This window comes from Meleagris gallopavo, chromosome 21 (assembly GCF_000146605.3).
Source record: "Meleagris gallopavo isolate NT-WF06-2002-E0010 breed Aviagen turkey brand Nicholas breeding stock chromosome 21, Turkey_5.1, whole genome shotgun sequence".
Lineage (NCBI taxonomy): Eukaryota > Metazoa > Chordata > Aves > Galliformes > Phasianidae > Meleagris > Meleagris gallopavo.
Window position 1 is genome coordinate 8,892,525 of NC_015031.2, and position 19,917 is coordinate 8,912,441.

At 42.9% G+C, this 19,917-nt stretch overlaps 2 protein-coding genes across 6 annotated transcripts; both read left to right on the top strand.

Moving 5' to 3' along the window:
- The first annotated feature begins 200 nt into the window (after nt 1-200).
- Nucleotides 201-1,294, top strand: UBB (ubiquitin B). The gene has a single exon (XM_010722179.2). The coding sequence runs from the start codon at nt 238-240 to the stop codon at nt 1,153-1,155; it is 918 nt and encodes a 305-aa protein (XP_010720481.2). The 5' UTR covers nt 201-237; the 3' UTR covers nt 1,156-1,294.
- A 4,357-nt stretch (nt 1,295-5,651) lies between these two features.
- On the top strand, nt 5,652-17,855 carry LOC100540299 (transient receptor potential cation channel subfamily V member 2). Of its 5 annotated transcripts, none has more exons than XM_010722087.3 (17): nt 5,652-6,014; nt 6,285-6,443; nt 7,733-8,029; nt 8,681-8,814; nt 9,068-9,220; nt 9,663-9,803; nt 9,961-10,259; nt 10,505-10,681; nt 10,999-11,157; nt 11,285-11,380; nt 11,914-11,984; nt 12,674-12,839; nt 13,314-13,380; nt 13,466-13,773; nt 14,171-14,289; nt 15,061-15,155; nt 15,951-17,855. In XM_010722087.3, exons 3-17 carry the CDS (start codon nt 7,788-7,790, stop codon nt 16,079-16,081), a joined length of 2,358 nt encoding a protein of 785 aa, XP_010720389.1. In that variant the 5' UTR covers nt 5,652-6,014; nt 6,285-6,443; nt 7,733-7,787; the 3' UTR covers nt 16,082-17,855. The 5 variants fall into 5 exon arrangements, with proteins under 5 accessions (XP_010720389.1, XP_019477582.1, XP_010720387.1 ...); XM_019622037.2 differs by having other exon boundaries at nt 6,329-6,443; XM_010722085.3 differs by lacking the exon at nt 6,285-6,443.
- The last annotated feature ends 2,062 nt before the right edge of the window (nt 17,856-19,917 follow it).

Below are 19,917 nucleotides of genomic sequence, written 5' to 3' on the forward strand. Positions count from 1 at the left end.
GGGAAGGGGGGCTGGGCTGGCTCTGTGCTGCATACTGCTCGGGCTTTGAAAAGTATTGGGTACTACTCCAATGAATAGCTGGAGAACAGGCATTACAGGATTAGTAATAGTTTACAGAAATCCTAATTGATATCAACGTAATATGAATTAGTGAGTTGTTTTCTCATATAGAAAGCATGTGTGGGCTTAAGGTGATTCTACTTAAGGCTGAAATTTCTATATGTTTTTCAGGTAAACATGCAGATCTTTGTGAAGACCCTGACTGGCAAGACCATCACCCTCGAGGTTGAGCCCAGTGACACCATTGAAAATGTGAAGGCCAAAATCCAAGACAAGGAAGGCATTCCTCCCGATCAGCAGAGGCTGATCTTCGCTGGCAAGCAGCTGGAAGATGGACGCACCCTGTCTGACTACAACATCCAGAAGGAGTCCACCCTGCACCTGGTGCTGCGCCTGAGGGGAGGCATGCAGATCTTTGTGAAGACCCTGACTGGCAAGACCATCACCCTCGAGGTTGAGCCCAGTGACACCATTGAAAACGTGAAGGCCAAAATCCAAGACAAGGAAGGCATTCCTCCCGATCAGCAGAGGCTGATCTTTGCTGGCAAGCAGCTGGAAGACGGGCGCACCCTGTCTGACTACAACATCCAGAAGGAGTCCACCCTGCACCTGGTGCTGCGCCTGAGAGGTGGCATGCAGATCTTTGTGAAGACCCTTACTGGCAAGACCATCACCCTTGAGGTTGAACCCAGTGACACTATTGAAAATGTGAAGGCCAAGATCCAAGACAAGGAAGGCATTCCTCCCGATCAGCAGAGGCTGATCTTTGCTGGCAAGCAGCTGGAAGACGGACGCACCCTGTCTGACTACAACATCCAGAAAGAGTCCACCCTGCACCTGGTGTTGCGCCTGAGGGGAGGCATGCAGATCTTTGTGAAAACCCTTACTGGCAAGACCATCACTCTTGAGGTTGAGCCCAGTGACACCATTGAGAATGTGAAGGCCAAGATCCAAGACAAAGAAGGCATTCCTCCCGATCAGCAGAGGCTGATCTTTGCTGGCAAGCAGCTGGAAGACGGGCGCACCCTGTCTGACTACAACATCCAGAAAGAATCCACCCTGCACCTGGTGCTGCGCCTCAGAGGTGGCTATTAGTTGTCAGCAGTCTTGTCAAGCAAGATGCACAGCACTTGTGTTTGCACTGTAGTCTTTCTCATGTCTTAAATTAAATGCAAACTTAAGTAACTGCTGATCTGTATGTTGAAATGCTAATAAAGTTTTCTGTTGCACATTATATTCTGTTGTCTTGAGTTTAAGCTAGTAAACACGGTATATATAAATGACACATTCCTTTTGGCTTTCTTCTATGGTGGCTTAAGCATCTTTGTGTGGGCTATGGAGGTATTTGAGGGTGAATCAACACCAATTAAAGTCTAAACACTAATAACTGTGTCACTAATTCTTTCTAGAATTAAACATGATTTTGTATTTCCAGAAAGGATACACTGTTCCAGTAAAGACTTCAGAAAACTATCAAACTACATTAAGGCTGTAGGACTGAAGTAGTGGGAGTGGGTTGTAAACTGCACTGCTAAGATGGATGTTCCTGAGATAACAATACCTCACGGTTAGGTGTGACTTCTGTCCCACTGTCTTGGTGCAGGCTGTGTACTGGCTTGCCAATTAGGTACTTTAATGTTTAGAATTGTGTTCCACTCATGAAGTGGAAGTGGGCTGTTTTGTTGTGGGCTTTACTACATAAAATACTTTTTCTCTGGGGAGGGGCTCTGCAGTAAGTGCTGTTGTGGGCAGTTTGGGTGGCCTGCTTGAACTGGTTAGCTCTAAGGAAAATGGCTGCTTTCAGTACTGCATAGCAGAGGTGTGGGTGCAGTGGGTCTCTTCACTGGGTTAAACACTGGCCTTCACAAAAGCATTTGGAAACTGATTTCCATCTAAGCAGACATTGGGAAATACGAGGTGAGGTTTGAAATGATCGTTCAGCCACATAATAATGGACTTTAAAGAATGGACGTTGTCATCCAAGTCCCTTTTTATAGAAACTTAAGCAGGGTATAAGGATCATGGCTGTCAAGACCTTGATCTCTTGCATATTAAGAGCTGCTTAAGTGTTCAAATGGAGTCAGCATCCATATGCTCTATGCACAGTGCTTCTGTGCCAGTGCACTTTGTTCATTACTGATGATGCATAGTACGGGGTCTCTCAAATACCAGATTCTCATCTAACATTACTGGGCATGTCCTGGAAACGACCGGTACAGCAGTGCTGCCACTGGCAGTGCGTTCTTAATATGGATGTGAACATGGGGGGAGATTTCACCTGCTGATTGTAGGCAATTTAAAAACACTTCTGCTGATTACAGCTGTGATCGGTATTCTTTGCAGCAGGTTTTGATTCCCTGCTTTCCTTAGTGTATAAATTCCCTGAGTAATTCGCAGTCCAGAGGAGATACGGCAGTGAATAAATTGACTTTTTCTGCTGATTATTTGCTCACAGTGAAATCAGCTGCTTTATCTTCCCTGGATTATAATTACGAGATGTCCTTTCTCAGGTTCTTTTAATAATTAAACAGTGCCGCATGGTAAAGTCACAGTAGCTAACTGATCAGATTAGGCAGGCTGCGGGTTCAAGGGGGGTTTTGTTTGCTTTGGGTTAGGAACAAGTCTGTAAGGGGCAGGTAGGTTTTTCCAGAGCCAATTACTCAATGAGAACTGTTGCTGAAGTGTTCAAATGCAGCATAGAACCCAGACTTCCTAAGTGCTATGGAGTGCAAAGGAGAGCTGTGTTTGGGGCAGAGCGCCTGGGAACGTGATGTGTAGGATGGGTGGGTCTGCACCAGCTTCCCCGGTGTGCTCTCACTAACCACAATGCATTCAGCCCAAACCGAGCTGGGCAGGTGGCTGGGGAGCAGCTCAGGCCTGGGCTGTGCAGCCTGGACTGATTGAGCCAAACGACCTATGTGTGCACACGCTGTTTTCCCAGCCCACCAGGTGAGGCTCATGCTGAAAGTTAATTAACTCTATATTTGACTTTTTAGAAATGGCAGAGAGCAGCAGAAGTACAAGAAGTGAAATTCAGAGGTGCTGTAGCGTTGCAGTGCTACCCTGGCGGAAGGGCAATGTTTCTCACAAGTGTGTGCTTGCAGCTGCTTGTGCTGTTTTTCAGTGTTAAGCAGCAGCAATTCAGGATCATGGAGTGACCACCCGGTGTCACTGTTGCTGCACAGAAATGTTGCTTTGAAGCGGATTTTGTGTTTTGTTGATTGTATGATTGTCAGTGGAGCGTTTCTTCAGGCTGTAATCCTGTAGAAAAGGATATACTGAGTACAAAGATACTTCTACTGAAGGTATATGAGAGGTGGATACTTCCTTCAAAGGCACGAAAAGTAATAAAGATGGGGGCATTTAAATGCAGTGATGCAAGACCAGTAGTTAGCAAAACACTGTTGTGTAAATAATTGAGTTATTGGGGCAGTAGCAAGTTTTGAAAAGTAGCTATGTTTAAGAATATTTGGATTTTAAATTGGGCACCATCTGGCCCTCTAACACTGTAAGGTTCCATCTGCGTAATTGTAATAAATTGAAATTCACCCCTGCAGTTTGAGTTTTGTGTAGCAGTCATACAAAAATTTGGCATTGCAAAAATACTCGATATTTCCCCAAGTCTGAAAGAGCACTTTTAAAAGTAACAGTCTTCTCTTCTAGCCTTGTGACCTTCATGAGGTCTGAATGAACCCGCCTGTTGTTCCAGAAAACCTTTTAATGCTCCTCTCCACATGCAACTCTTACAGTCTTCTTTCTTTTGTGAGGGTGATTTTGAGTTGCTGCCCCTTACAGTGGCTACAGATCAAAGCTGTAATTAAACAACAGACAAAAGTAAGTGACTTTGTTTTTCTGTCTACAGCATACAGAAAATATGATATTAATTATAGAAGTATTTTTCAGTATTTGGTAAAAATTGGTGTGTTCATCTATACTCTGTGTATGATCAGAGAATACATACTTGAGGAGATGCTTGTTCACATCTTTTCAGAAAGCTGTCCTCCCTTCTGCTTCCTGTTGCATTCTCTTTAATCAGATTTGAGTCACTGTTTTTTCTGCCGTGAATTACTGTGCTTCTTCATACAGCATATATCATCAATACTTGTGCTGCAATGCTCATTTTGAAATACTTTCTTTGATTGAACTTAACATTTCGCTTAGAGTTTAATTTCTCTCTTCGCGGTTTGAAGTTTTCTTGTGCCTTGCTTCTCCCTTCTCCGAAATGGAAATGCAAAAATGTTTGTCATAGCATCCTCCCTATGAAAGTGTGTGCGCATGTGTGCATGCATACCGATGTTTTTGTGTTCTCCCAGCAGCTCCATGTTTCTGTTTTGCTGCATTGACCTCCCAGCTGGCAGTGATTCCTTTCCCAGCAAACTGCACATTTGCCTTCCTCTGTGTAAACTATTAAAACCAGATGAGCAGAACCAAATCTGTTATGATGCACTTTTGTAGAGGCTGATTTCACTCCCTGGTTAGAATGGTGGGCTGACTCATGAAAGCTGGGGGAGGGAAGTTTATGCTAAACTATCCTGCTTGATTCTACACCTGTTGTTACCCAAGTAAATTAATGTTCCGGGGAACCCCACATTGTCCAGCTGTCCTGTCACTTGAATATTGCTTTGGGTTCTCTGTAAGCCTGTGGTAGCTTTGGAAAAAATCCATAGCCAGAGTTCAATATGTCAGGATGTGACGCATCCCTTCTCAACATTTTTGGAGCGCTTGTTAACTAATTCATAGCTGTCAAGCTGTTGGTTAAAAGAGGTTAAAACATATCATTTTGTTAATTAACGAGATTTGCTAGATGATTTCTAGATGATATATTTGGCTTTGTAAACCATCAGTACTTTTCATAGCATGGATGACAATACTCTTCAGTGGCTTTGTGCTTTGAAGGCCATCGAAGGTGCTGAATGTCGTCCTGCATTGTTGCTACTGTGAATAATGACCATGCTGTGTCCTCTGACCACAGTTCTGTTAGGAGAGAAAAAACTAAGATACTTTGTGCAGTCTGATATCTTCTGTGTCCCAGGGGTCCTGTTTTCAGAGTGATAAGTGAACAGTGCTAGTGCATGTGCACGGTGTCAGCTACAGTCTGTTGTGTGGATGGCCACCTGTGTTCCCAGAAATAGTCTTTCCAAGACTTGATCCTTCTGGAGAACAAGCCCATCAAGAGCTGAGCACCAGTGGTAAATTAAGTAACCGTGGCACAAGTAGTTATGAAGTGGGCTTTTTAAGGCTCTTGTCCATGTGATGAGCAGCTGCTGCTTGTTATAACATTCTGGCTAGTTTGTCTGCTTTGCCTTGTAATGGTGGTGTGTGAAATTGTGTGAGAACTGACTTCCCACAGGAACAGTCGACTTCAGATGTTTTCGTGCATTCTTGATTTCATGCTTTTCTTGGGCAGTGTCTTGTGACAAACCTCACAGCTGAACCACAGACTCTGGCATTGCCAGGGTTTGATCATCCCCTGTGGTCTAAGTGGGCTGTTGGAAGCCACAAGATGTCTCCTGTGCAGGAAGGAGTTAAGCATGATGAATTTGCAATAGCCAGGCAGCTTTCCCATATAAGAGCAGTGCACTCATTGGCTCTCTCTTTTACTGAGAAATCTATCTAGTCATTTCCTGTGCAAGCCCTTCTTCACTTTGCAAAAAGATATACTGTTGAGTAAATAATCAGGCAGTTATCTCTTCTCCCAGGTTGGATTCTTCCATGGACCACCACCAACCAGGAGTTCAGTGTCGTGCCATCACCAGAGTGCTGAGATGAGTGTGGTGGTCTCTGCAGAAGAAAAGAGTTCTCATGCATGGATGTAAATAATTTGTGGGCTGCTTTCATGCTTATTAACACATGTGATTTGACATCATTTCTACGGGGAGGCTATTTGGCTTCTGAAGGCTCAGCTGGGACTCCCTGTGAGATCAGTTCTTGGCTGGAGCTTGCAGCAACTTGGGGTAAGTGCTGTGCTCTTTCTCTTTTGACAACAGGGCTTTTTTTTTTTTTTTTTTTTTTTATGGTTTTGTTTTGTTTTGTTATGCTGTACTACTCAAAAAAGCTCGGTAAAGTTGCAGAAGGGGACAACTCAGTTCATGAAAAGTTAAAACTGAGCTGACAAACAGAGAGTGCTGCCTGTTTCCTAGGAAAACATGACTTGGATGTAGTTATTTATTTTAGGGTCTTTATTGTATTTTTTAAGGACCATTTTGCTTTTGCTTTTAAACCAGACATTCTGTCTGTAAACAGCTGTCACTAAATAACTTTCTTGAAGCTGTGGAGAGAAGGAAACTGCAACTGAGTAATGACTGGGGGGAAAGGAAGACAGAACAACAAGCGAACCATTATGGACGTACAAATAGCACTCTGAAGGATTGGCAAATGTACCAGTAAGTGTTCTGGGGGAGAAAACGAGGTTGAAATGGGATTGTAGGGCGTAATCCCATGCGTGCAGAGGAATGTTTGTCAGAAAAATGCAGACTAAACAAATGGCTGAATTGTAATGGTTTGTCATGAAACCAGCCTTTGGACTTCCTGCTGTGAGCAGCATAAAGATATTCTGTAGCTGCTTTCTGCTTAGAGCTAACTATGCTGCCTTGCATTCTAATCTAAAGCAGAATCCTTATGGTGTGTCCATGTACCTCCTGGCTGGTATAGGCTATGGAGTCTGGCTTAGTTCCAGCAAGGGAGAGAAAATCTGTTAACCATTTGGAGGGTGTGCATGTGAATAGGACAGTTATTAAGCTCTGGTTCAGGCTGGTAATTGTGGAGTTTCCTTGCTGCCTCACAGACTGCAACTCTCCATCATGTGCTGGCTGCAGACAGCTTGCACTGGGTGTGGATCTGGGATATATCCAGATAAACATGAAGAGATTTCTCAGAAGGGTAAAAAATACTAAATGAGACAAGTGGGCTAGCTGTAATGAATACTTAGGTTCTGTGCCCGGCACATCTGGATCCAGCATTGTTTTTGGGAGAGCTGAGCTGTGTTCAGGTTCTGTGAACTATGAGTGTCCGTATGGCACCAGCATGTGTATGTGCCTGTGCTATGGAGCTGGAAGCTGGAAGCCTGTATTCATATGGGTAGCCAACATTAGGGAGTTCTCTTGTATTTTGCCCCAGTGCAGTGCAACAATACATGAGAGGAGCATAACTTGTGCAAATATTTTCCCCATGGAACCATTGCCTTTCTTAACATGAGAGAACATGAACCAGCTTATTGCTTTGTTTCAAAAAAGTTAATCTATAGTTAACCTTATCTTTTGGCCATTTAGTGACTGGCTTGTATTGGCTGCACTGAGACCAGAACAATGATCATAGTCTCCTAAAGATCCATTCTCTTTGCCTTTTATGTAAGGAACCCATGCTGCTGCCAACAGGTGAGATCATCTCACAGAAGGGGTTCAGATGTTCCGTCGAAGTGTTGTCTGTATTTCTTGTACTACTTCTGGCAGTCTGTATTTCTTGTACTGCTTTTCTAGGTGTGCCATGTTTAAGACATTGATCCTTTATTCAAATACCCCCGACTGTGCAGAATTTTATTGAATCTCTTCTCTCAAGACACCCATAGTCAACTATAGGAACATTGGACCTGGAAACATTTCCTCTATGTCTGTGCCACATGGCTCACATTCTAGGTTTGCGAACAAACTGTGTTAATTCTCCCATGCCCTTGCAGGTTTCTTCTCCCAGTGGGGAACATCTGGTGATCTGCAAGGCCACCTCTGCTAGAAATGGATAACTTCACAAATGATCAGTCAGGCCCATGTCAGAGGAACAGGTTGGTAGGACTGCTAGAAACAGATGACAGTATCCAGGAAGATAAGCCTGCATCGAGTACAAAGGAAGAAAGATCAGGACAATATGGAAAGAAGGGAGAGCCCCGGCCCTTGGAGTCGCCTTACCAGAAGGAAAGCAGTGACTACTCTCCTAAAGTCATGATTAATCTGAACTATCGGCCAGGACTTGTGAGCAAGTGAGTAATTGTTGATTATTTGACAAGCATAGGATCGCTGCTGGTCTGTACTGACTCCTGCCTATAAACTTTACAAAAGTTGAAACTAAAAGTGGCAATGCAGAAATATTACAGCTGTCTGGTGAGAGGTAAATAAAGGTAGAAAGGGGACATGTTAGCCCTTCCTCTCCGTATTTGGAAGGTACAGTGTGTGTAGTTTATTTGGGGTATATTCGAACCAAATAGCACCAAATAAGCCAAGTTGAGTGTAAGAGCAACTTAGCAAGGAGCTCTATACATCTGAACTGTTCTTGCCAGGAAGGGATGTAAATGAGCTCATGTAGTGCTTTATACCACACGGTGGGACCGATTCTCATCCTGCAGCTATCTTGGGCTTGTCTGTGCTCTGGATACATTCCAGGATTGCACATCAGGCTGCATCTGGGAAGAGCTCCAGCTGATGGAAAGAGCAATCACTTAAGAGCATTATGGGAAATAGCTGTCTATATTTTTCCTTTGACTCAAAAATACAGTTTTTTTGTTTATTTGTTTGTTTAAGACAAACTTTTTTTTTACCTCTCTCCTCTTTCCTTACGCAACCGACTAGAGCTTATTGCATGCTCTTGTCTTACAGTCTCCAGGACTTCTTAACACTGTGCATTTCTTCTGCAGCCAAAAGGACCCCAATCGCTTTGACAGAGACAGGCTCTTCAGTGCAGTCTCAAGGGGCAGCCCCGAGGCACTGGATGGCTTACTTGAGTACTTAAGGAGGACCTCAAAATTTCTCACCAATTCTGAATACACAGGTAGGCTCCTGCTCAGTACTTCAGAAACTGAGTTAGCAGAGGCAATGCTTGTTAATGTAGGACAGGGAAGTGCCATTAGTTGCACATTTCCTAAGGCTTTTGCCTCTGCTGAAGACTTAGAATACAAAGGCCATTAAAATTATTGGGTTTGGTCCTACACTGACAGTTAAGTTCTGGGTGTGCTGAATCAGGTAATATAGATATGTGCAAGCCACATATCCACAATCTTCTTGATGCTTTTTTTTTCTACTAGATGCAAAGACTGGGAAGACTTGCTTAATGAAAGCCCTGCTGAATTTAAAAAATGGAAGGAATGACACAATCCCTGTTTTGCTGGAAATAGATCAGAAGACACAGAATCCCAGGCCGCTTGTCAATGTGGCATGCTCTGACTGTTACTACAGAGGTAAGGTTTCTGCTGATGTTGTGTCAGGTGCACCTCCCCATCAGACACGTGAGAAATGCAGCTACAGGAGAAAGAAGGGGATTTGATGTTTATGTGGCACTGCCTTTCCAGAGTTCTGGTGTAATTACAGTAACAGTCTGCTCATCTTTCCACTTCTGATTTCTGATTCTGGCACTGTCCTCCTCAGCCTTTTGCAACTTTGTCCTTACTCTATAAAACAGAAATAATACGTGTTTAATAAATCCACAAATATGAGAGAATCTGTGTAGTAGAGTTTATAAAGCATTTCTGAAAGTGAAAAAGGAATACTACCTAGCTGTTAAAGAATGAGTTCTGCTAGCTGAGTTATCCTTTACTGTTTTAACAGTGCTTTGCCAAAGAGTCCTCTGCTTGTTCTCTCTGATATTGGTACTGATTTCTGGGTTTTTGCCTGTTTCCTTAGGCCAGACAGCACTCCATATTGCCATAGAGAAAAGGAGCCTGGACATAGTGAAAGTTCTAGTAGAGAATGGAGCTGACGTCCATGCTAGAGCTCATGGTGAATTCTTCAGAAAGAAGAACGAGGGAGTTTGCTTTTATTTCGGTGAGTCTGTGTGGAACACATTTCTTTGGGTTGTTTTAATGCCTTACTGTGTTCAATGCCACTAGTTCTAGCTGGGTTTGTCCCTCTGTTCATGACTTCACTTTCAATTCTTTCAATTTCCTGCTGCCCCTCCCAACTACTGTCTTAATCTCTTCAGGTGAACTTCCCCTCTCTTTGGCTGCCTGTACCAACCAGTTTGAGGTGGTAGAATATCTTCTAAACAACCCCCACCAAAAAGCCAGACTCCAGGAGCAAGATACACAGGGAAACACAGTCCTCCATGCCCTGGTGATGATTGCAGATGACACTGAAGAAAACACCAAGTTTGTGAGCACAGTATACGTTGAAATCCTGAAGGCAGGTGTGAAGACTGACCCAACAGTGAAACTGGAGGAGATCGTGAATTATGACGGATTAAATCCCCTGCAACTTGCTGCCAAGACAGGAAAAGTGGAGGTAAAGACAAATAGAGGGAATTCCTGGGGTTGCTGGAAACAATGACAACTGCACCATACATCCTCAGCATAACAGCAGGGTCTGATGTAGCAGTATCTTGCCTGATTTTAACCATGTAGTCTCGTGTTTGGATACAGCAGTGTGTAACACAGAAAGCAAGGTGTTTATTTGAAAGTGATTTGGGTATGCTTGGATCACTTTGTAACTTAATTGCATACATATTTTTCTGATGTTTTTCTCTTCAGATCTTCAAACACATCATCCAAAGAGAGATCAAAGACCCAGTGTACAGGCACCTGTCCCGCAAGTTCACTGAATGGACCTATGGACCTATCCATGTCTCCCTCTATGACTTGTCTTCTCTAGACAGCTTTGAGGAAAATTCTGTGCTGGAGATTCTGGCATACAGCAGTGACACACCAGTGAGTACTTTTTACTAAAAGTTAAAGACAGCAACAGTTTTTGCACCACCTTGAGATGGTTTTGATCCTTTGGTTGTCCTAAGCTGAGGTTGTCCTAAGCTGCTTGGTTTTTCTCATGAAGCCAAACAGAATTAACTTCCCATGGGATGTTTAATGTTTTTCATACTGGCAGCCTTAACTTTATAAACCCTTAGGGATAGCCTAATTGCAGCCACTGAACTCCAACCCTGAAAAAGAAAATCCTCTGGTGAATTCACATTTCTGTTGATACTTTGATGCATTTGTTGTTGATGGTGGGTTTTCTCCCTTCCTCATAGAATCGGTACAAAATGGTGGTTTTGGAGCCACTGAACAAATTGCTTCAGCAGAAGTGGGAAACATTTGCTTCCAAGAGATTCTACTTCAGTTTTATCTCATACTTGTCATTCATGATCATCTTTACAGCCATTGCCTACTATCAGCCCTTAAGGGTAAAGGTAAGCCAATGTTATTTTATCTAAAAAGATCTGAATGAATGGAGTTGAGTTTTAAAAGGCTTGGGGTGTTTATCACAACTGCCAATGTCAATATTTGGTATTTTGCTTCTTTGTCTTTATCATGCAGCCTTCATTTCCAGTGGAGTTCACAGCTGGAGGCTTCCTGTGGGTCTCTGGGCTGATCATTATTTTGCTTGGAGGTGTATACCTAATTTTTGCTCAGGTATGTGGCTCTCTGGTCTAGTCTCATTGTAAGAATGAAAACAAGCAAACAAAACCGTCACTGACGTGGAGGCAACAGATTTGGTTCTGTTTGATTCTGAGGTCAGAATGTGCATGAGTGGATGGCAGGAGAGAACCCTGCTCTGAAACACAGTATCAGAGTGATCCTGTAATGACAGGAGTGGTATAGGCCAGGCTCCTGGGCAAGAGGAGGAATAGGCTCACAACAGTAATTAATTAGGAGTGACTTGTGATTTATGGTACTAAAATGCATCTCTAGCATTTAGTGCTATTAATACTATTAATAAGGACATAAGGCTGAGCCATTATTTAGCCTTTGTTTGTACTTTTCCTTTTACAAATAAAGCTGTGGAAGAGTGACTAACTGAAAATTTGGATCTTGACAATGAAAGCACAAGGAGGAGATTATGGAGTGAACCTCTCTCCTGTACAATAGGCTGTGCCAGGCAGGAATCGATCTGTAGGATGTTCTGTTGCTCTGATGAATGGCTACCATTGATTTTTCTCAATTAGAGTCTGTATCTGCGGAGGAGACGCCAATCCCTGAAGACTATGTGTTCTGACAGCTGTGTTGAGATCTTGATGTATGTCTCTTGAGGTTTTTTGCGCAATGAAAGCACGGGTGAAATTGGTTCTCTGCTGTGTGCTGCTAAGTTGCCCTAACATAACTAGAGAGATGGTGAGCAGGAAAGATTGATTCTCTGCCGCTGTCTCCTCTTTCCACCCTTTTCCTGCTTGTTTCTCCTACCTGCTGCATCTTGTCATAACCCTTTGTTGTGATAGACTGAGTGGGGTAGAGCCTGTCTTTGGATTTGTGATGGAATACAGATCTTCAGTTATTCCACAGTTTAGAGCACGTTAGAAAAAGAGCTCAAGTTTTGAATCATGTCATCACCATGGCTCAAATTTGATCAAAAAGAAAGAGACTTCATATTTTTTGAGGACAAATGTGTAGATGCATGTGTTTGCATGCATGTGTGCATGTATTTGTGAGTCACAGTTCTTTTTCTGTTTTCTGTCGGTTACGTGAGTTGCATCAAGCAGTTGAGAGCTTCCATACTGTGAGATTAACCAGTTCATAACAAAACTGCAACAATATGCACATTTGGTTATAACAGGATTTGCTTATATAAACTGTGTGCCTGAATAGCTGTCACTTTGTGTGCTCTCTGTAGCCTGGTAAAACATGTTCACTTTTCCTCGCAAAACAGAACTGCAAATGGGCCTTTTTGTTGAAGCAAATTACTGTGTCACTCATTCTACTTCTCTCCAGCTTCATCCAGGCTTTCTCATTGCTGTTGTCAGCAGTCCTGTATGGCGCAAGTTCAGAAAACTATGTGGCAGTGATGGTGTTCTCCCTGCTCCTGGGATGGGTGAACATGCTGTACTACACTCGGGGCTTTCAGCGCATTGGCATTTACAGTGTCATGATACAGAAGGTCAGTGCTTGGGAGACATTTTATGTGATAAACTTTTATGTGTCAGGAGCTGATAGAATTCCTGCAATTACTTTTATTCTCTCAAGACCGTGAAAACCATAAAATGAATTGATATATGGACCTGAAATAAATTGCAGAAGGAGATTAGATTTCTTCTTCAAGGAAGTACAGTTGAATCTGGCAAGTTAGAGCAGCTGACATTCACTTGTTGGTCAGAAAGTGACAAAACCAGCAGTCAAAGCCAGTGTAAGTTCCCTGGAAAAGCTGTGCTTGGACTGAGAAGTGTTTCCAGATCCATGTGAGAGTTTGGGACTAGAAAGGCAAGACAAAGCAGAGGTGAGATGAGAAGGGAAGGAGTCTGATCACCACTTGTATGAAACCCAGTGAGGATAGAAGAGAAAGAGCTATGTGCATTGAAATAATCTGGAAACAGCTGCTTGAGAAGGAATGACACTTCCTCCTGATTTATTTCAGACTATCCTGAGAGATCTGTTGCGTTTCCTCTTGGTTTATATTATCTTCCTCTTTGGTTTTGCTGCAGGTAAGGACTTAATCAGCATCATGTAGGCTGGGCTGCAGGAAGTAATGTTTTTCTGAGGAGGATTCCAATTCTGTTTTTCTTGTAGCTCTGGTTACGCTGATGGGGGACGCTCCTTCGCTCTCTCAGAACAAGTCTGTTGCTCAGATGGAGAGTGCTGGGAGCCATGCTATGTATGGTGGGCTGCTCAGCGTCTCCCTGGAGCTCTTCAAGATCACCATTGGGATGGGTGACCTGGATTTTCATGAACATGCCAGATTCAGATACTTTGTCATGCTTCTGCTGCTGCTTTTTGTGATCCTCACTTACATCCTATTGCTCAACATGCTGATTGCACTCATGAGTGAGACTGTCACTGATATTTCTGGTTACAGCAGAAGTGTTTGGAAGCTGCAGGTGAGACACAGTGCTGCTCAGCAGTTATCATGGTCCAAATTCCTACTTGAATTTCATAACATCAGGCATGATACTGTCTTTGTCCTAAACCTCAACTGTAAAGTTTTCTTTTATACAAATCTACCACTCTGGGGATAAACTCTAACATCATTTTTAGGTGTATTTAAAGCTCGTGTTGTTTGCCTGACTAGTAGCCCATTCAGATCCATGTGCACAAGTAACTTGAGTGAATTACAATTCTGGTCTGATACAGTTAAGCTGAGGAACACTTTGAGGCTGATCTCCGAAGTGATTTTTCAAGTCAAAGTACTTGCTGTCTGGGGGGAAGATTTAATGCAAATGAGGGACTGGGCTTTGCATGGCCTGTTTTTCCCCTGACATAGACTTCTTCTTTCAGAGGGCTATAGCTATTCTAGAAATAGAGAAGGCCTGGCTGTGGCGCCAAGGAGGAAAGAGGAGATCTGGCTGCTTGATGTCAGTGGGACTCAATAAAAAAGATGAGAGGTGGTGCTTCAGGTAAGACAGATGTGCTGTTACCCTTAAACTCCAGCATAGTGATGGATTCCTGTGAAAGATAAGCTGCTAACCCTGCTCCACCACAGGAGTTTCAACACTGACTTGGCTGAGAGTCTCAACCACATGTTCCTGGTACATGCACGCTTGCTGGTGATTTCACTGCTGAAAGTTTGAGAGCAAGTCACCAAGACGTGTGCTGTTTAGCCCACACCTGTGGATGTGGTTATGGTGGCAGGCTGACTGCAGCAATGCTTTCTTCACTGCTGCAAGTAGCTGTGCTTGGAGTTGGTTGTGGTGGTAGGGGTGTAGGCTGGTGTCCCCTTCCCTCAGGAGCATGCAATATGAGTGCAGTGTGAAAAGGCAATACTTCTCCACCCACTGAGGGGCTCAGAGCTCAGGTAAACTTTACTCAGAGAAACAAAGTGCCAGCAGCACTTCTGTAGCTCCAGGGTTTTATGTGCAATGAAGCGTGCATAGAAAGGGGAATCTAAAAGGTTCCTTTGTATTAAGTATGTTCCCTGGGAGGAACTGGAGTATTTTAAAACGAACAAGTGGTATAGGCCAGCATACCACATGCAGAGGGATAGGTATTTACCTCAGAGGGCTTAGGCTACAGAAGGTCTTTGCTCAAGAAAAAGCTCTGTAGGGTACTGTTGCTACAGTCAAAGTATTAAGTCTGTGTTAGCAGTATGGGATTGGCCAGGGGACAGTGAGACCTAGATGAAATGCTGTGCTTCATGCATCTGTGTCTCCTGCATTTTGTTTCTCCAGAGTAGAGGAAATAAAATGGACAAGTTGGGCAAAGGAAGTGGGAGTTCTCAAGGAAGAGCCTGGAAACACCAGTGATTTGGAAATAAATCCGGAAGGTAAAGTCAAATAATGAAGAAATGTCTTCTGTGTCCTTCTGGCTTCCTGCTCAGCCACACTGTTTGCATGTTATGTCTTTTGGTAACAGAAATTTTAGGCCGGTTTGCTCAAGAAATTGTTTCAGAGTACTAAATAGTAGCAGCATCACTTGTGAGCTGAGTACATAAAGAACTGGAGTTCAGTAATAAATAACGAGAAGAAAGGAGAGGCCATTCCTATTTATCTCTATTGGAAATAGGCAGGAAGCACTACTGAATGGAGCAATAGGCAGGAAGCACTACTGAATGGAGCAATAGGCAGGAAGCACTACTGAATGGAGCAAGGGCTGTTCTTGCCTTTGACTTAGATCAGTACCCCAAATGCATGTTGCTTTTTGTATAAAAAAACTAAAATGTAGACCTACTCATTCTGCAGGTGTTAAAATCAAAGCTTTTACAGCATAAGTCAGGGCACTAACACTCATAACTTCATCAAATTCTGCCTTAGATCTAACTGTTTGCTTCCCTCATTATACCTGGGAGGCAGCTCTGTATGGAGAATGGAGAGCTGTTAATTTCTCTAGAAATGTTTTGCTCAGCTTGGGCAGAATCTCCATCAGAATTACACAGCTTCCTGCTCTTTCAGCATAGTCTCTTTCTAGACGCCAGAACTGCAGGAATGGGGAGGTTTCAGCACTTGAAATACTTAATTGGGTGTATGTTGGGTTTCCCTAAACCTGCATTCTTCTAAAAGCTGGATCCCTTTGTTAGCTTCCTGCTGACAAAGGGCTGCTGTTTTTATGTCTCCTGCTATAGAGATGAGATCACGGAAACAGGTGCCACAGAAACAACTGAGATCAGCTGTTTCAGAGGAGCAGTCACTGCTGCAACCCCAGCTATCAGCAACTGAGATGATGCCTCTAAAGGGACAAACCAGAAATCTTTAGCGGGTTTTCTTGTTTGCAACCTTGCTTCCATCTTCAAAGGAGTAGTTCTTCCTATAGCAGCTGGAAGAATTGAAGGCATTATCAGTGTTAAAGTGCATTTCATCAATGACTGTGGTTCACCCTGTGACATTAAATGTTTTCATGCACTTTAATTATAAATTTTCCTCTGAAGAAACCGTTTTTTTCCTCAACCTTTTCTGACTGACACTTTCCTATTACCATGTTTAAAGGTGCAAGAGCAAGATCATAGGGGCAATGGGGAGTAGGCTTTGAGAAGGCAGTGCTTTCTGAGCTGCATAGAAATAATGTTGTTTGTCAAAGAGAAGCAAAGAATGGGGTTCACCTATTTAAGAATGGGTTAACTTATTCTTTTGTCACAACACAACAACCTGCACTGAAGAGCTTTGGAATAAAGAGTATTTTAGAGGCATAAAAAATTGTTAATGATGGAACTGGCTTCTGTGTAAAACACTGCTGTTGTGAGATGTGAGTGGACAAATATTCAGGTTTCAGTCATTGTGAGCCATGCTAAGTCTTTGTCTCAGTACCTGAAGTGCTGGGATCACACCAGAATTCCCATTTTATACTATAGTAATGAAATCATTTGCACAGTGTGCACATTTGCTTAAGAGCACAAAAGTGATGTGAGTTTTCTGGAACTGTAACTTCACTAGGTGAATTTCTGAAGCATCTGTCTTTTAGAGATTGCATTGTTTCAGTAGAAAGCAGCAGCAGAATTTTACACATCGCTTCTGAGAGATAGATGGTCCAAAATGCTTCATGTGGTCGTTTCCTGTCAGTCTTGGTGAGCTTCTTATCTTTCTGTAATTGACTACGAGAACCTCATTGCTTCTTTGTATTGTGCACACTGCCTCAGGGTGGGAAATGTCTTAAGCTCTGAAGAGGAGGAAAAAATGAGCTATCTCACTTTTAGCCTACATTTAAAAATAATAATGTACTATTCTGCAAACTATAAATATAGCAAGTTTACTTAATTGAAAGTGTTGATTCTTGGATGTATTTTCAGAACATCAACCTCTCTCAAAAAGAAGTTGAAGATGCAATCAGTGTGGACTCCAAGGTGTAATCAAATTTCTGATTACATTTCACCCAGTACTGTGCTGACCTCGTTGCCATGCAAGTTATCTCCTGTTTTTCATGACCTCTTCTTAGCCACGTCTGAAACTGTAACAGGCTGCTGCATTGGAAACATCTTTCATAGAAGGAAAGATTAGTGAAAAACCTGAACAAGCTGCAGTCTACAAATGGTGGTGGTACCTTTCTTTCAGTAAGATAAACTGTGCAACTCAAGATCTCTTATCTCTTGTTTCTACTTTGAGCAAGTGAATCTAGAAGACTTGTCTTTTGAATACAATCATTTTAATCTTGTTGCTTATTTACATCTATGTGCCTGGCAGCAGAAGTACTACTTTTATAACCTGCTCAAATCAAATAGATTCTCCTGTGCTGGATGATTCCCTCTGCATCTTCACTATGTTGGGTATCTGAATTGTAACTAACTTTTCTCACTCCAGCTTCTGATGTTTTCTTGCTTTGTAAAACCTTCAGCTGCTTTTTCCATCTATGGCTTTGTCCTAAGTGTTCCCAAGATTTGGCAAAGTGCTCATATTGCACAAAGGGATCATCTGACATGGTAATCTATTGCTGTGCATGGTGCTTTGCTGAAACAGGGACACTTTGAGATTCTCAAGAAGTGCAGAATCAGATATGCTATCTGTTCCTGAAGTCTTAATAAACAACAAAAGAAAAATTGTGCTTGATGGTAGTGGTTTTGATAGGTGTGGGCTGTGACAGCTTGCTTTCAAGGTAACCTGCTTCTTGAACCTGTTTATCTTTAAATCACTTTATTTTAGTTTGTAGTGTTAATATTTTGATCTGCATTAAATTTTTTCCAAAAAAAATTTAGTGTTCATTGTGGAACAGGACTGTGATACTCCTTGTGTTTCACAGTCACTGCACAGAACACAGCCCCAGCCCTCTAAAACTCACAAATGAAGAATGATGGACAATAGACAGACAGATGCAGCAAACCACTACATCGAGTTGCTCAGAAGGTTTAGCAATTCCCAAACTGATGTGCGCAGGTTTTTTTGATCGTGGGTGAAAGGAGATTTTTGTGGAGTTACTTTTCAGCAGTGGGGTCCCTTCTATAAAGCTGAGGTGAGTCAGTACTGTACTGTTGAGGTTAACATCAGTAACCTTCCATTTTTTTGTGTCCTCAGTCAGTGCAATGCACAAGGCTCCTCTTTGGTTTCACCAACTGAGCCACTTTGCATTTTGGTCATGTAGCAAACAGGAAGGCTGTCTGGGATTTGCTTTGAGAGATGTCTGCTGTCCCTTCCAGAGGAAGGACTTAGAAGGTGGTTCACGGCTTTGATGGCCCAACAGAATTTTGGAAACAACTCTTAAGAGAGCATAATGTTTTGTCACAGAACTCTCCAGTCCTTTGCACAAGAAATTATTGAATGGTGAAGTACCGTCTCCCTTCTGCTCCTTGTGTTTTCTTATCCACCTGCATTGATCCTGCATCTGAAATCCATCCGTGTGCTAAGTGAGAGGCTTGGCAATGTTCTCATCTCAGAAAAAAATGGAAAATATTCTCAAACCCCAGTGAATGAACAGCTACAGTTTCTCTCCTCTGTCTACTCTGAACCAAAAGACCCTGAAGGCCCATCCATGCCATGGAGAGAAGACACCAGCAGCTCTCATTATCTTCCATGTAGGTTTGTGGGTGCTCAGATCCTCTCCTGTGTATTTGGTCAAGGTTGCCTGGTCCCTGGCTGGAATAGGAGGTGAATGCAGACTGTATAGCTCCCAAACTGCATCTCCTCCATCACACTTTGCCAGGTCATTGCTTTTTGTGGCATCTATACCAGGCTTCAAATGTTTCCCACTGCAGAGTAATCCTTCTCACTGCTTATCAGCGTCATTTTCTCACAATAAGCTTCATGCCCAGTTTGTATGGTTCCTAAGGTGTAGAGGTTGAAGCAGGTTTCTCTTACTCCCCAGACTGCACATTTTATTGCTGTTCTTTTCCCTGTTATTTTTTTCAAAGCATGCTCTGAGGCTGAAGCCAATATAAGGAGGTGTATGTATCTGCGTCCCGGCTGATTCCTTCTCTCTTCATGACCCCATGTGCATCTGAGCATATTTTCCATTGCCTCGTTAGCTGGTTAAAGGAGTCTTTGAAATGTGACAAGCAAAAGGGCTCGGACAAAGAACAGATGCTTTATATAGCAGCTACGTGAGCTGCAAAGAGTTATTTCCAAAGCGAGGAGGCTGGTGGATTTGTCAGCTGGACTGTTCCTGTGATTAGTGATTAGGTTTGTTCTTCTTCACTGTATTTTAAAATCTATATATGTAATTTATTCCTCTGGGGTTAAAAAGAAAGGCAACCTTTTAAAGAAAACTGTTCCCCTTCACCACTTCCTGGCTGCTTCAGCAGCAGTGAATCAGAAGGGTGTGTGGCTGTGCTGCCTCACCACTGCTGCTGTCATTGCAATCTGAGCCCAGAGACTGTTTGCTTTATTTCTGGTTCTGATGTGATCTTTTTCAGTTCTGATATGTGAGATACAGAGCATTGCAGCCTTTCAGGACGGTCAGGCTCTGATGGTTGTCAAAAGTTGTAAACACAGAGAATCCGTAGAGGAGGGGAGTGGGAGGCAGCTAGGAGTATATATGTGACCTGTTGTGCTCTTGGCTAAAGGGTGCTCAGAAAATGTACACTGGGCTAAGAGCTCCATGTCTCTCTGTTGGTTCTTCTTCCCTTCCCCAGTCTCCACATTCCCAAATAATTTTCTACACAGTTAACTTCT

Coding starts and splice junctions, on each gene's coding strand:
- LOC100540299 (XM_010722087.3), top strand. CDS start 7,788: ATGGATAACTTCACAAATGATCAGTCAGGCCCATGTCAGAGGAACAGG. Junction 13,381..13,465: donor CCTCTTTGGTTTTGCTGCAG/GTAAGGACTTAA, acceptor TTTTTCTTGTAG/CTCTGGTTACGCTGATGGGG. Junction 15,156..15,950: donor TTTGGAAATAAATCCGGAAG/GTAAAGTCAAAT, acceptor CTCCTGCTATAG/AGATGAGATCACGGAAACAG.
- UBB (XM_010722179.2), top strand. CDS start 238: ATGCAGATCTTTGTGAAGACCCTGACTGGCAAGACCATCACCCTCGAG.